Source organism: Heptranchias perlo, chromosome 6 (genome assembly GCF_035084215.1).
Source record: "Heptranchias perlo isolate sHepPer1 chromosome 6, sHepPer1.hap1, whole genome shotgun sequence".
Lineage (NCBI taxonomy): Eukaryota > Metazoa > Chordata > Chondrichthyes > Hexanchiformes > Hexanchidae > Heptranchias > Heptranchias perlo.
This window is the reverse complement of record NC_090330.1, coordinates 14,402,999-14,417,669: the sequence shown is the minus strand read 5'-3', so window position 1 is coordinate 14,417,669 and position 14,671 is coordinate 14,402,999. Positions and strand designations below refer to the sequence as shown.

The 14,671-nt window shown below is 43.1% G+C and overlaps 1 protein-coding gene across 2 annotated transcripts in view; it reads right to left on the bottom strand.

Annotated features, from left to right (window-relative positions):
• gabrb3 (gamma-aminobutyric acid type A receptor subunit beta3) overlaps window positions 1-14,671 on the bottom strand; it is a 387,525-nt gene that overhangs the window by 22,847 nt on the left and 350,007 nt on the right. For both annotated transcript variants that reach the window (XM_067985792.1, XM_067985793.1), the window contains one exon: window positions 6,758-6,910. In XM_067985792.1, coding sequence (XP_067841893.1) covers window positions 6,758-6,910 — 153 coding nt within the window. The remainder of the gene's footprint in view (window positions 1-6,757; window positions 6,911-14,671) is intronic.

Below are 14,671 nucleotides of genomic sequence, written 5' to 3'. Positions count from 1 at the left end.
CTGTGACAGGTAGATTGGTGAGGATGTTCTGTCTTGGGGCCTCAATTATTCACAATATTTATTAACGATTTAGATGAAGGCATAGAAAGTCTCATATCTAAGTTTGCCGATTACACAAAGATTGGTGGCATTGTAAGCAGTGTCGATGAAAACATAAAATTATAAAGCGATATTGATAGATTAGGTGGATGGGCAAAACTGTGGCAAATGGAATTCAATGTAGACAAATGTGAGGTCATCCACTTTGGACCAAAAAAGGATAGAACAGGGTACTTTCTAAATGGTAAAAAGTTAAAAACAGTGGATGTCCAAAGGGACTTAGGGGTTCAGGTACATAGATCATTGAAGTGTCATGAACAGGTGCAGAAAATAATCAAGAAGGCAAATGGAATGCTGGCCTTTATATCTAGAGGACTGGAGTACAAGGGGGCAGAAGTTATGCTGCAGCTATACAAAACCCTGGTTAGACTGCACCTGGAGTACTGTGAGCAGTTCTGGGCACTGCACCTTCGGAAGGACATATTGGCCTTGGAGGGAGTGCAGTGTAGGTTTACTAGAATGATACCCGGACTTTAAGGGTTAAGTTACGAGGAGAGATTACACAAATTGGGGTTGTATTCTCTGGAGTTTCGAAGGTTAAGGGGTGATCTGATCGAAGTTTATCAGATATTAAGGGGAACAGATAGGGTGGATAGAGAGAAACTATTTCCGCTGGCTGGGGATTTTAGGAGTAGGGGGCACAGTTTAAAAATTAGAGCCAGACCTTTCAGGAGCGAGATTAAAAAACATTTCTACACACAAAGGGTTGTAGAAGTTTGGAACTCTCTTCCGCAAACGGCAATTGATACTAGCTCAATGGCTAAATTTAAATGTGAGATAGATAGCTTTTTGGCAACCAAAGGTATTAAGGGATATGGGCCAAAGGCAGGTATATGGAGTTAGATCACAGATCAGCCATGATCTTATCAAATGGCGGAGCAGGCACGAGGGGCTGAATGGCCTACTCCTGTTCCTATGTTCCGAAGTAAGTTTTTCCCTCGTGTTGGTTCGCTCACTACCTGCAACAGGCCCAGTCTGGCAGCTATGTCCTTCAGGACTCGGCCAGCTCGGTCAGTAGTGCTGCTACCGAGCCACTCTTGGTGATGGACATTGAAGTCCCCCACCCAGAGTACATTCTGTGCCCTTGCTACCGTCAGTGCTTCCTCCAAGTGGTGCTCAACATGGAGGAGGACTGATTCATCAGCTGAGGGAGGACGGTAGGTGGTAATCTGCAGGAGGTTTCCTTGCCCATGTTTGACCTGATGCCATGAGATTTCATAGGGTCCAAAGTCAATGTTGAGGACTCCCAGGGCCACTCCCTCCTGACTGCATATCACTGTACCGCCACCTCTGGTCGGTCTGTCCTACCGGTGGGACAGGACATACCCAGGGATGGTGATGGAAGAGTCTGGGACGTTGGCTGAAAGGCATGATTCTGTGAGTATGGCTATGTCAGGCTGTTGCTTGACTAGTCTGTGGGACAGCTCTCCCAATTTTGGCACAAGTCCCCAGATGTTCGTGAGGAGGACTTTGCAGGGTCGACTGGGCTTGGTTTGCATTTGTCGTGTCCGGTGCCTGGTGGTCCGATGCCGGGCGGTCCGTCTGGTTTTATTTTTATTATGACATTTTTTAGCGAGATTTTACAACTGAGTGGCTCGATACAATGGCTCGATACAACATACGAACAAGACTGCGGAGAAAGGACAGCCCTGCCTAACTCCAGATTTGATCGGAAAGCTCTCTGACTCCCATCCGTTGATTAGGACTACATTACGGATGTCCACGTGGAGCAGTCGGATCCAATCGTGGATTCCCTCCCCAAAACCCTAGAGACAGGAACAATCCGATCAGCAATCCGATCACTTCCAAAGTCTGTTCCTTGAATATTGACCAACCCTGATAGCATATGGGGAGACCCCTGTTAATGTATTACTGACCAGATTATAGCGTCGGAACAAGGGACAGATTTAGTGAGGCACAGCAGGGAAAATATTGCGAACATTCAGCAGAAATTTACTCAATTCATCTTTATATTGTTCAATACTGGAAAATTATTTTTGTAGACAGTACAGGATATAAATATAAGGCTGCCAATATATTACCATATGAACATTTCGGCCTAGAAATTCGAGCCAGCCCACTTTTCAATATGCAAAAGGCCTTACTTCTGTTTCAGGCGTGGGCACTGCATACCGATTTTTTGACCTTTCCCAATATGGCAGATGGCGCACTTCCAGCTCATAATGAGCGCGTGCTTCCTGTCTCCCATATTGGAGGCCCAAGAGGTCATCTCGCTCCCAAATTTCCAGGCCAGTATGAGTTTGTACCAACTTTCTCTCTGTGTTATTTTAATGATGGTGTTATCAACCCATTGATTTTAAACAGATTAATGCCTCCCTTAAAACAGGAGAGAGAGAAATTTGACATGAGTGCCGTAAAAGTTCATACGATAACAATGCCAGTCGTAATTTTTACCCTTATATCAGAAAACAATGGTGTATTCTGCCAGATGTAATGGACTGCAGCAATGAGAGACTAAGAGGGAGAAGCCCACAACTGTGTAATATTGCAAGCCATCATTTTAATTTTAGACTCGAACATATTATGCTGACTTGAGTTGCCTTAGGCTTTACATCAGCAGATATCTGTGATATCTCTATGAATAATAAATAACGGGAATAATGTTTATTTTCTACTAATATTCTAGAAACTGCTTATTATGTTTCTAATAAATTTCACTGCACTTCAAACTCAATCAGTTAGGCTCCAGAGAAATTACACGGCCTGCCATGTGTATCAACCATACACAAGAATGTATTTCAGTGTTTCAGACCATTCCCTTTTGTCATTTATCTGATGTACTACAGAATCTTGCCTGCATCAAGGGTGATTTTAAAAGTTTTCAAAACTACTCCAAATATATTGCTTAAAGGCAAACTAAGCCTCGAGTGTTGAAGGGAGCCCTTTGCACCACATTGCTCATATTTGCCTCTTCTTAGAACTCTTTTTTAAGCTGTTTCTTTATTGATTCTGCTGGTTGCAGCTTTCAACACTGTCACATTTAGCCCCACCCTCTCTCCCCAAATTCTCAGGTTATGGCGATATCTCTTCAGGTTTACACGTGTCACTGAGCACTGGATATCCCTACATTAACACTCCGGGCTAGAAATTGGGCTGTGTAGTGCCACATTTAGGAACATAGGAACAGGAGTAGGCCATTCAGCCCCTCGTGCCTGCTCCGCCATTTGATAAGATCATGGCTGATCTGTGATCTGACTCCATATACCTGCCTTTGGCCCATATCCCTTAATACCTTTGGTTGCCAAAAAGCTATCTATCTCAGATTTAAATTTAGCAATTGAGCTAGCATCAATTGCCGTTTGCGGAAGAGAGTTCCAAACTTCTACAACGCTCAACTCAACGCACAGTCTGAACCCCGACCATCTGAACATGTCTTAGAGTGCCTGGAGGACCCCCCCACCAGCACTATTTAAAGCGATCATGCAGGATTTACAGGTTAGTGGCTGGATTATTGCTTCTGTCTGCTGATGCATTTGTAACTGTTTTTGGAGGTCTCCAAGACTAGAATAGTAGGACGCGGGGACATAGCTTAACATTTAGAGCCAGGAAGTGAAGGAGTGAAGTTAGGAAATGCTTCTATAGGCAAAGGGTGGGAGAGGTTTGGAACGCTTTTCTGAAAATGGCAGCTGTGTGAATTTTAAATCTGAGATTGATAGATTTTTGTGAACCAAGGGTATTAAAGGATATGGGGCTAAGACAGGTATATGTAGTTAGGTCACAGATCAACCATGATCTTACTGAATAGGCTCAAGGGGCTAAATGCCACTGCCACTTGCTGCCTCCCGTTGTGCGCCACCTTCTCCTGCAAGAAAGCGGGACGTGTGTCTCAGTGATGTGCCTGTCACGGTTGAATAGCTGCCAGTGTGTGTGGCCTGTGAGTTGTGGGTGGGCGGCTTGCAACAGTGGTAATGTGTAAGGATGAGAGGAAGCATCTGATTGGAAGAGTTGAGTACTGATGGAAAGAGTTTGTTGGTATATGGGTGATGGGGGTGTAGTGTGTGGAGCAGTGGATGCGGCCAATGGTGCAGTTGGTAGGAGATGCCACTTGACAGTTGACCTCACTCGCCTTGACCACTCATGTCAAAGCATTGAACTCCTTCCTGCACTGTATCCATGTTTGTGGTGCTACGCGCCTGGCATTAACTTGGTCCCCCGCTGCCCCCTACTGCCTTTGGGCATATGTCTGGAGGGTCTCTTGCACCCCCCACCCCACCTGTGGACATAGGATGTCCCTCCTTCTGTCCACCTCATGCACCAAGGCCTCTAGTGGATCAGCAGAGGACCTTGGTGCACGGACTCTCGCAGGCCTGGTACAAACTCAGATCGGCAGATTGGTGAGGTCTGGCATGCAGATTGGAGGATGTGGGATTTAGAAGTGCACAAATTTTATGCAATGTTTCAACATAACTCATCAGTTTTAAACATAGGGACGGGACCTGCATCTGTGTTTTACGTGTGCAATGTCTGATCTCCGTTCAGACTCCGTGCAGACAGCAGACTGTTATTTTTAGCAAATAAAAGGTACTGGCTACCTTTAAGAGATAACTTCCCTTTAAGGGATTGGGGCTCCCCCTGCTGGTGGAAAGTGCGCATTTACTTCATTCATCGTGGAAGGCCGAGATTTCAACGCTGCTTGACGGTGAGTACAGAGGCCGGACGGAGTTCTTGTCCTGCCTGCGCAGGGGCCATTGGGCGCGGGTTACCAGTGGATCGCGCTACCTGCTCCCAATAATAGGCCTTATCGAATTTTTCACCCCCTCCATCTCGTAATAGCCCCAAGGCTATTAAAGTAAGGTTGAGGTGCCCAAGTGAAAATCGGTCCCAATGAAAGAATGACTGTTGCAAATTTAGAAATTCTTTCAGGTACCCCAAGTAGCTGGTCACTCCCATAAATGGCAGAAATTCAGGGCCTAGGTCTAATGATGTAAATGTAGCACTGAAACAATATTGTGTAAATAAAGAACGGGAGGTTGACAAGAGTGCTGTAACCCATTGGAGTGCCAGCATCTGAGTGGGAGGATGTGGGTTTGTGTCCATGATTCCTCATCTGCTGAGTTGCTGTGGTGTTCTTGGGAGGAGCAGAGTGGAGTACTACAGGGTGTAAAGGAAAATGGAACCGAGTGGCCCAGGTCAGCCCAGGTAGCTCTCGATAGTCTCTTTAATGCCAGTTATCAAGTGATATTGGCTGATGCCTAGGAATAGAAATGATTCACAACTCAGAAAGATCTTGAAAGATGTGAATGTAAGCTATGGTCAGGCTCAGAGGTTTAGGAGCAGGAGGATAGTTAACTTGCGTAAGAAAGGAACACAGAAGGAAGAACTTGCATTTATATAGCACCTATCACAACCTCAGGATATTGGCCTAATCACCGGGAGAATTCCCTGTTCTTCTTCGAAATAGTGCCCTGGGATCTTTTTTGTCCACCTGAGAGGGCAGACGAGGCCTCGGTTTATCATCTCATCCAAATGGTGGCACCTCCAACAATGCAGCTTTCCCTCAGCATTGTACTGGAGTGTCAGCCTGGATTATGTGCTCAAAGCCTAGAAATTTGATGATGTTGCACCCGTTTTACAGGCATAAAATGGGCGCTAAAGTGACCAATATGGCGGGCAGCTTCTGTGTGCACATTCAGAGCCGGAAGTGTGTCCAGGGCCCGTGCCTGAAACAGGCGTTAGGCCCTTTTGCATCTGCAAATAGGAGGCTTAATGCCTGTTCGAGGCCCCCTTTGTAAAACTGGGCTGCCCAGTGCCAGCCCGCCTGTGTTCGGGAAAGCATGGTCTACATGTGGCCTAACCGGTAATCCTTAAAGGGACTGCTGCGGGCTGCCACCAAAAAGATAAGTTTTAAAAAATATATACTGGAGTGCTCCTCCCGACGCCACATGGGGTTGAAGGAAGGGGGAGCTGGCTTTCATCACATTTTAATATACAACACATTCAGTCCACTATAATACAAATGTAGAGGAATAGAAAAGACATGAGCCATCTGGCTAGTCCCAAATTTCAAATAACACTCAATCACTTTTTTTTGACCAAAAAACTACGCAGTTCCCTCTTGAATTTTCTGACATCACCTGCTTCTGCCATCTCCCTGTGCAGGCTGCTTCACATATCATCACCCTCTGTGTGCAATAATACATTTAAATTGTCTATTCACCTTCCTTAAACTATCTTTCCACACAGATTCAGAAATTTAGTTCTGATGTCTATCTAATCTGGTTTTCTGAGTTCGAGACCGTGCCCCTTGGCTACAGAGTTTGTGGTTATTGATTAGGGTTCCGTTTATCTATATTCGTTAGATGCTGCCCTGAGTCTCCTGTTGCCCAGTGACAGCATCCTGAAATTTTCTTCTTTGAAAACCCCCATAACAAGAATTGAAATTTGACAGAACTTAATAATAATTGCAAGGCAAAAATACTGCAATTTATCAATATAAAAAGCAGCTTTAAATAGTCTGCATAGCAATCATTCCACATTTAAATGTTATCACCTTAACAGTAAAGTGATCGGCGCATTCACAGCCTCCTATTATTTATTATGTTGTAAATCACATGCTATGGTGTCATCAAATATATTTTATTGTGCCTGCCTGCGGTATTTATTAAAAATAAAATATTTTTTTTCAGACAGCACTTACCCAGAGCAACTCTTGCAGCCGAAGCATCATAATTGATCCAAAATGACACCCAGGAAAGAATTGTAATCAGTATGGACGGCATGTACGTTTGAAGAATGAAGTAGCCGATATTTCTCTTTAACTTGAAGCTCAGTGACAGCCTTGGGTAATCACCTGGGAAAACAAATGAGGAAAGTGCCATTTAATATAAGAAATATGCCCACAGACAGCCTGCACTTGCTGATGTAGTCTCAAGAGGCACAGCTGCAGGGGAAGTGTAAAAGGCTATCCTATGATATGTAAATAATAATCTGATACTTTTTTTAATGTGCATTTGATTTCTCAAAACAGCCGTAATTCCTTATTCGAAACTTGCAGGGATGGATGAACCTTCATGATGAAAATGCCACGCTATTTTTTTGGCTCGTCTCCCTGTTCAAATTTGACCAACATTTACCTCATCTTTTTTTCATTCTAACAATACTCTTTTAACTATACCAGTCAGTGGGAAAATCCAAGTCCATATACCTGTCCGCAAGTTTTTACCCTCTGATTTATCGCTGACTATGCTTAAGTGCACTGCTGAGCAATTCTACAACGTGGTGAGGACTGGGGAAAGACAGATGAACCCATCAAACAGAAGAAAACGTTTCCTAACTTCATACACAAGCTTATCATTAATAATTGAGGAACTAACAACCACCTTGCACTTACATACTGCTTTTAATGGTACGAAACATTACATTGTAGGGGGGTGGGGTAGAGGAACAGATACCAGGGCTAACAGGGTTAAATTATGCGGAAAGGTTGCATAGACTAGGCTCATATTCCGTTGAGTATAGAAGACTAATGAGTGATCTATTTATGAGGTGCAAAGATGCTTGAAGAATTTGATAGGATAGACAGAGAGAAACTATTTCCTCTGGTGGGGAAGTCCAGAATAAGGGGTCACAACCTTAAAATTAGAGCTAGGCTCTTCAGGGATGATGTCAGGAAGCACTTCTTCACACAGAGGGTAGTGGAAATCTGGAACTCTCTCCCCCAAAAGGTCAATTGAAAATTTCAAAACTGAGATTGATAGATTTTTGTTAGACAAGGGTTACGGAACCAACGTGGGTAGATGCAGTTAAGACACAGTTCAGCCATGATCTAATTGAATGGTGGCACAGGTTCAAGGACTGAATGGCCTACACCTGCTTTTATGTTCCTAGATAACAGACAGGAGTTAGGAGCAGTATTTGGGAGGTGATCAAAGGAGTAGTCCAATTAGATTGAGGAGAGGTTTGAAGTTGGGAAGAGATATAGCTAGGCTGAGAGGTTTGGGACGAGAATTCCCAACTGCAGGGCCATGACGGCTAAAGATGAAGCTAAGAGAGGTGGGTTGCCCAATAGGTCAGAGTCAGAAGTGCAGAGGGTGAAATCCTGGACATAGGGCTAGATGAGGTTACAGAGGTAAGACCATGGAGGCTTTGCAACTGAGGAAGAGGATTTTGCAATGCATTAGGGGACACAGATGTGTGAGCAGCACTTATTGTGGGATAGGAGTATGCTAACCCACTGTGCCTCATTACTGTTAACTTATAATAAAAATATTATTAGAAGTTAACAAAGATTTAAATACCTTAGCTGAGAAAAGGTTAGACGAAGGTGCTCTCTGGACAAATAGGCTATTTTCCAGTTCTGCGCTTACCAGTATGTGATTTTCCACCCATCAAAGTGAATTGGTGGATACAGGTGTGACGACAAGCACAGAAACGGATACCATGGCCATCAAGTACCTGAGAAAAAGCTTTATAATCAAGTTGCCCATTGGCTTAAAGAGTCCGAAGAAAATTGTTCCGCTTTTAGTTTTCACTGTGCATGGCATAGACTTAGGCAAACTCCAATCAGTGTACACTGGATCCCTGCACAGATATATTTGTTATAATCAATAAGCCATCTTAAAATATGTAGCTGTTGTTAACACAATTGTGATATCAATCTGCGTTGAGATATTCAATTGATTCTTTGTCTAAAATTAATTGAAGAGGTGTTATATGTTGAGCAAGAAGACTGAGCTCAAGTGGGATAGTGTGAGATGACCAACGTGGTGACCCACTGAGTCCGCAGACTCCAGTGGTTTAATTCACTCTGTTCAGTAGTTATAGTGCATTGGCGTTAGCTTCCTGCCTATGCTATTCTATGTAGTTAGCCCATTTAAAATAAATGGGTTCAAGACTGTGCTAAAATACTTGAGGCAGGAAGTTAATGCGAACCAGTGAGCTAAAAATAGGTCATAGTGGGAATGAAGCCCTCAGGAGTACTGCAGTGTTGGCCACGTCTAATCTGGGCTTGTAGAATGAATGGTGAAAGGTCTTTAAAGTCATTTTTTTATTAGTTCTGTGCCACATGTACATCAGCCACTCAATCATAACGCAGCAGATTGGGAAGGAAGGAGACAATCAATGGCACTATTTTTCAGATGGCATTTGTTTTCTTTTTTAAAAAAAGCAAACCAGCAAGTACAGGTCAGACATTCTAGATTTCTGCTGTAATTTCCGTGGGTGGGACAGTGTTGCTATGGTTCCTATGGTTGCTATGGTGAGAAGTTGCATTCTAAAGACACTGAACAAGCTGCTGCTGAAACACTGCTAAACTGAGGGCTTTTTAACACTGCAGCGCAGTTGCCAATGGCAGTCCTGACTTTGACTGTTGAGCTGCAAGATGGATAAGATGGCTTTCATTCCATCTGAAGAGGCGGTCACCCTGGCACCTCTCAAGACATCAATGTGAGCTTTGGTTCTGGTCGCCACTTTTCCACGATTGCTGCTTTGTATAGGCGTTCCCTAGTCATTGTAGAAGCCCAACCGTCAGAAACTGAAGTTGTTTATTTGCAAGCAAACCCATGTGCAGTTGTTTTTCTGTTGCTGCTACTGCTGTAGAACACTCATAAATAGGCAGATTCCACAGCACAAACAGCCAAGGCTGTTAGGGAACCACTTCTACTTGAATAGAGATGTAGTATATGACTGGCAGGTTGTGGTATGCTGGTATACTAATGCACTGCATGACAAAGAGGTATCGGGTGAGCCTGTACCCACAATTACTGATAGGGTGAGTTCTTAGCCTCAGCTAGGGTCGTCTGAGGTACTGCCTCAAGAAGGAAAATAAGGTGACGAGTCAAGCTCTGCTGCTCTCACATGCATCCTAAAAGTCTTCTAGTCTCCTTAGTTAGGATAGTATGGGCAGAACTTTCAATTTCAAAGCAGAGGAACATCGGGCGGCATCCGAGCTGCTACAGTCTCTTCCAGTGCCCCCATCCCCATATCAAAGTTTCGCTCATGGGTGTAGATTTTCACACCAGCTTACCTGCTGGGTTCCTCTTAACGTTCACCTGCTGGGTTCCAACAACATTCACCTGAGGAAGGAGGAAGCCTCCGAAAGCTTGTGAATTTAAAATAAAATTGCTGGACTATAACTTGGTGTTGTAAAATTGTTTACAATTGTCAACCCCAGTCCATCACCGGCATCTCCACATCAAGGGTTCCTCTTCGGCTGGAACACCCGCTGACTGGAAGGAGCGTGTGGTGCGCACTACTATTCCAAAATGGCAATGGGGTTCCTATGTACATCATAGGACCCTGATTTGCATGTTAAGAGAACCTACCACCTGACACAGGCAGCGCTCAGACCACCCAATAGTAGGCCCTGCGGAAAAAAGGGACGGCCACAACCTGGGCAGGAACAGGTCAGTAATTCATTCCTAATTGTTTCTGGGACACTGCTGCTCTGATTCCCTTGGGCACGAGGCCTCAAAATCACCCCCATGGACTTTTAGCTTTCCTTCCTGTTTTCTTAATACAGCTTCTTTAACAGGTGACATGCTTATTGCAACGGTGGCATTAAGAAGGGTTGATTTACTCTCATTTCCCATCTGCTTTAATGGTGGGAAGGAATATACAAGATTAGTATAATTTCAGTACCTGCGAGCAGCACAATTTTTTTTTGTGTATTATGCTTTCAATTCCAATTTTTTTATTTTAATTTTTACTTTCTTGTTCCCTCCCTTGGCGGTAGCTCCATGGATCCATGCGTCTACCTCCCTTCTCCCTCCATAGATACCATCAATACTTCTCATTGGCTCATCATCTCAGAGGTGTAGTTTGACCGTTTGACCAGAACAAGAATGGGCCCTTCCCACAGAAGCCTGCCTCCCCCTTGACAGCTTTCTCTCAACTCCAGAGATGACTCAGCGATGAATTGCACTCTGAGGAAAACTTGTTTGAAAACTTCTGTTAAGCCTTGGTTTCCATTTATTATTGTACTTTTTGGACATTTCCCTCTGAAGAAACAGTTGGAGAAGACAAGGATATTATGGAAGGGCACAGCAATCTCCATATTTTATTCAGTTTTTATTTTGTGCTTTACATGGGTGTGCACCACGAAACACAGGGGAAAATCTAATACAATTTTTTTTTGTGTAGACTCGTTATACCCTTGACTAATTTTGGTGTATTATTGACTAGGTTAGTGGATTATGCATTCTGATTTCATTATTGAGAAATCTATCAATAGGTCCAAGATCCAGCAATGGAGTTGAACAAAGTGAGAGAAAAGACAAAAATAAATCAAGAAATGATGGTTAGGTAACATTAAGTTTGAGTTTTAAAAGCTTGTAGATTGTAAAAAGGAACAGCTCAAGGACCAAGGGGACCCATAGTTTCAAGGTCTTGGTGATGAATGAGCTACAGTAGGCCAAAGGCCCAAGAGCTTTGAAATGGTCCACTCAGAAAAACCGTCCAGCCTACTGCCACCAATGAACGGAATGTCTCTGCTCTGTGCCAACTTGCATAATGATCCTGAATCCATCAGAGCAAACCTGTTCAAACCCTTTCAAAATATCATAATGGACAAGCCAATCAAACTAATTAAATGCCAGAAACACTGAATTCCATTAAATCTGTCAGCACTATTTGTCAGAATCTGTAAGGATTGTTTTCAGTTTACGAGCTTTTGTCTACCAGCTCTGGAAGTTGGAGCTCTTGTCTACTTGCTTAGGTAAAATTGTAATATACAATATTTAAATAGGAAACATAGTTCCTTGGTCTGCCTTATGGATTGGGCTGTAAGACAAAACCTATTACAAGTGGATGAAGACTGCCATTATCTTAGGTCACCAGTCAAAGGCTAATTAAATCTTTACCCATGGACAATATATTTAACCCATTATTAAGCAGGCTTTCTGATTTTGAGCTTTTAGTCTTTTTCCTGGATTTCGGCAAAAAAATAATCAGGCCAAATCAGCTGAGAGCAAATATATGCATTGTTGGGCCACAAACAAAATAGGATGTTGTGTTCAATCAGCAAATCAATTTTGGACAGAACAAATGCAATACTTTAACTAAATAGTAAATCCTTCCTACTGTATCACAAAGTATGATTCTAAAAGGAACCGCCATGTGTCTTTAGGTGCATGCTCAGTGTCAGCTCCTCTATGGAATGTCATTCGGCTACCTACAGGTGACTGAAGACACAATGGTAGCACTCTCTCTCTCGGCTCTGAGTCAGAAGTTTGTGGGTTCAAACCCCACTCCAGAAGCTTGAGCACAAAATCCAGACTGACACTCCAGTTCAGTACTAAGGGAGTGCTGCACTGTTGGATGTGCCGTCTTTCGGATTAGACATTAAACCGAGGCCCTGTCAGGCCTCTCAAGTGGACGTAAAAGATCCCATGGTACTATTCGAAGAAGAGCAGGGGAGTTCTCCTGGTGTCCTGGCCAATTATTTATCCCTCAACCAACACCTAAAAAAAAATGATCTGGTCATTATCTCATTACTGTTTGTGGGACCTTGCTTTGTGCAAATTGACTGCCACGTTTCCTACATTACAACAGTGACTACACTTCAAAAGTACTTAATTGGCTGTAAAGAGCTCAGGGATGTCCTGAGGTCGTGAAAGGCGCTATATAAATGCAAGTATTTCTTTCTTTCAGTACGGAGAGAAAACAATGTACTCCCTGCACCATACGAGAAAGTCCGCTCTCTGCATTATAGATGTTAAAGTTTGAGTTTTGAAATAAAAATAGAAAATTCTGGAATACACCGCAGGTCATTCATAGCTACTAAGAGATTCTGAGGTTTCAGGTTTTACCCTTCATCAGACGAAAGATCTAATATAGGGTACACACCCAAAGCACCATCATTGTTCTTCTCTCTAATAACCCATTCATTCCTTGTCCAATAGTTAGTAATATCTGGTAAGATCCTGCCTGGGGCCTGATCGGAATTTCGGGGCCATTGTTTTGCCTGTCAAAAATTACCTCACAAAATGTTCATGTTGTATGCTGCTTTTATGCTTTTATATAAAATATACATTTGACCTTGAAGTCCCAAAAATGGTTTCTTTCTTTCTGTTTTCCATTGATAATTTTCTCACTTGGAAGGTGGAGCAACGGGTGAGGTTGGGGGGGTGGGGTCAAGGATTAGAAATGGCAACTCATGTGAATACATAATCTTGTCAATCATAAACATTTCTAGAATTTATGTGAAACAAACATCATTTACTTCAGATAAAGCCTGCAAGCTCATGGTTTACATTGTTTTGTGGTACAGATATAAAGAAAATCAGTTTCCTCAGAAGCTTCCTGCTTATTCCATTCCAGCACAGAAATGGAGCATAACTTACAAACAGCAAGTGTCAGTGTGCCCTTAGAATGGTTATTTGACTTAAAATAGAAAGATTTATAGCTTCACTCTGGAGCCAAAATAAAGCGCTTGCCATGAATGACATGGACAGCAGCTAATCAGAAGAAACTAAATCATTTACAGAAAAAATGATCCGCAAGTCGCAACCCAATAATTCAAGCTTTAGGTCATGCTTCTAATGATACCGCATGAAACAAGGCATGTCACACTGCCACGGTGATCAATACCCTGATTGGCCACACAGCCAAGGTGCTTTCAATCATATCTGCAGGCCCTGGAACACCTACTTGGCACTGGGCATGGGAAATTGCCTTTACAGGGTCCATGTCATCAGAGAGCCAGATGCAGAGCTGTGCCATCTGCTATAAAGACACCTGCCGCTACCATACAGCATAGGGCTGGCACATCCAGCTGTGTGGCCTGAAATTTGACTCCACCTCTTTGCAGGCAGGCTGCACTACTGATTTACCGGGGTGGTTCAGTGGCACGATGGGTGACCCTTCTTACAACCACTTATGCAGTACCATTTCCGGTTCAGTAGTAATAAAACAGGGAGTCGATTGATGGACTGCTCCATCACTTGCCTGTACACTCATGTCTACACCTTAGGTTTCCTTTCCCTTCCTTTTTGTCCATTGTTTCTCAGTTACCTCCCTCTTCAGTCTTGGCAAAGACTGCTAATGGGTTGAACTGCCTTTGAGCCTTTCCAGTGGCTTTCAGAATTTTTGTCACTCTATTGTAATACATCCCTTTAATTTTCTCCATTCCTTGCATTACACTAATATGCTCCTACTATTACGTGCGCTCTGCACACGTCCAAATCTGCACCTGGAGTTGTGCATAATTATGATAATGTGCTGACGTCGGAAAATTGGCTGCAAATTGCTAACTTCCATTCATGTGTACGTCATATCCATTTCTAAACATACTGATGCAAATTGCACCAATATCAGAAATCTAGTAACTCTGACAAATCATTCCACTCATTAATATCATTGCAACAAAAAATATTAGCAGGGTCAGCAGAAAGGACAGAGGAAAATCAAGGAGACATTAAAGTTGACTCTGAACTTATGTTTTAACTAGTTGAAATTTTAAAGAGGTCCTGATGATGGGACCCATTCTTTGATGTTGTGATTCAACCATTAATAGTATGTAAACCTAAACTACAGAAAATAAAAATAAATTGGCAAAACAAACTTTCACTGAAATGCAAATGAATGGAATCTGCCTGTCCCCTCTGGCAGGCTC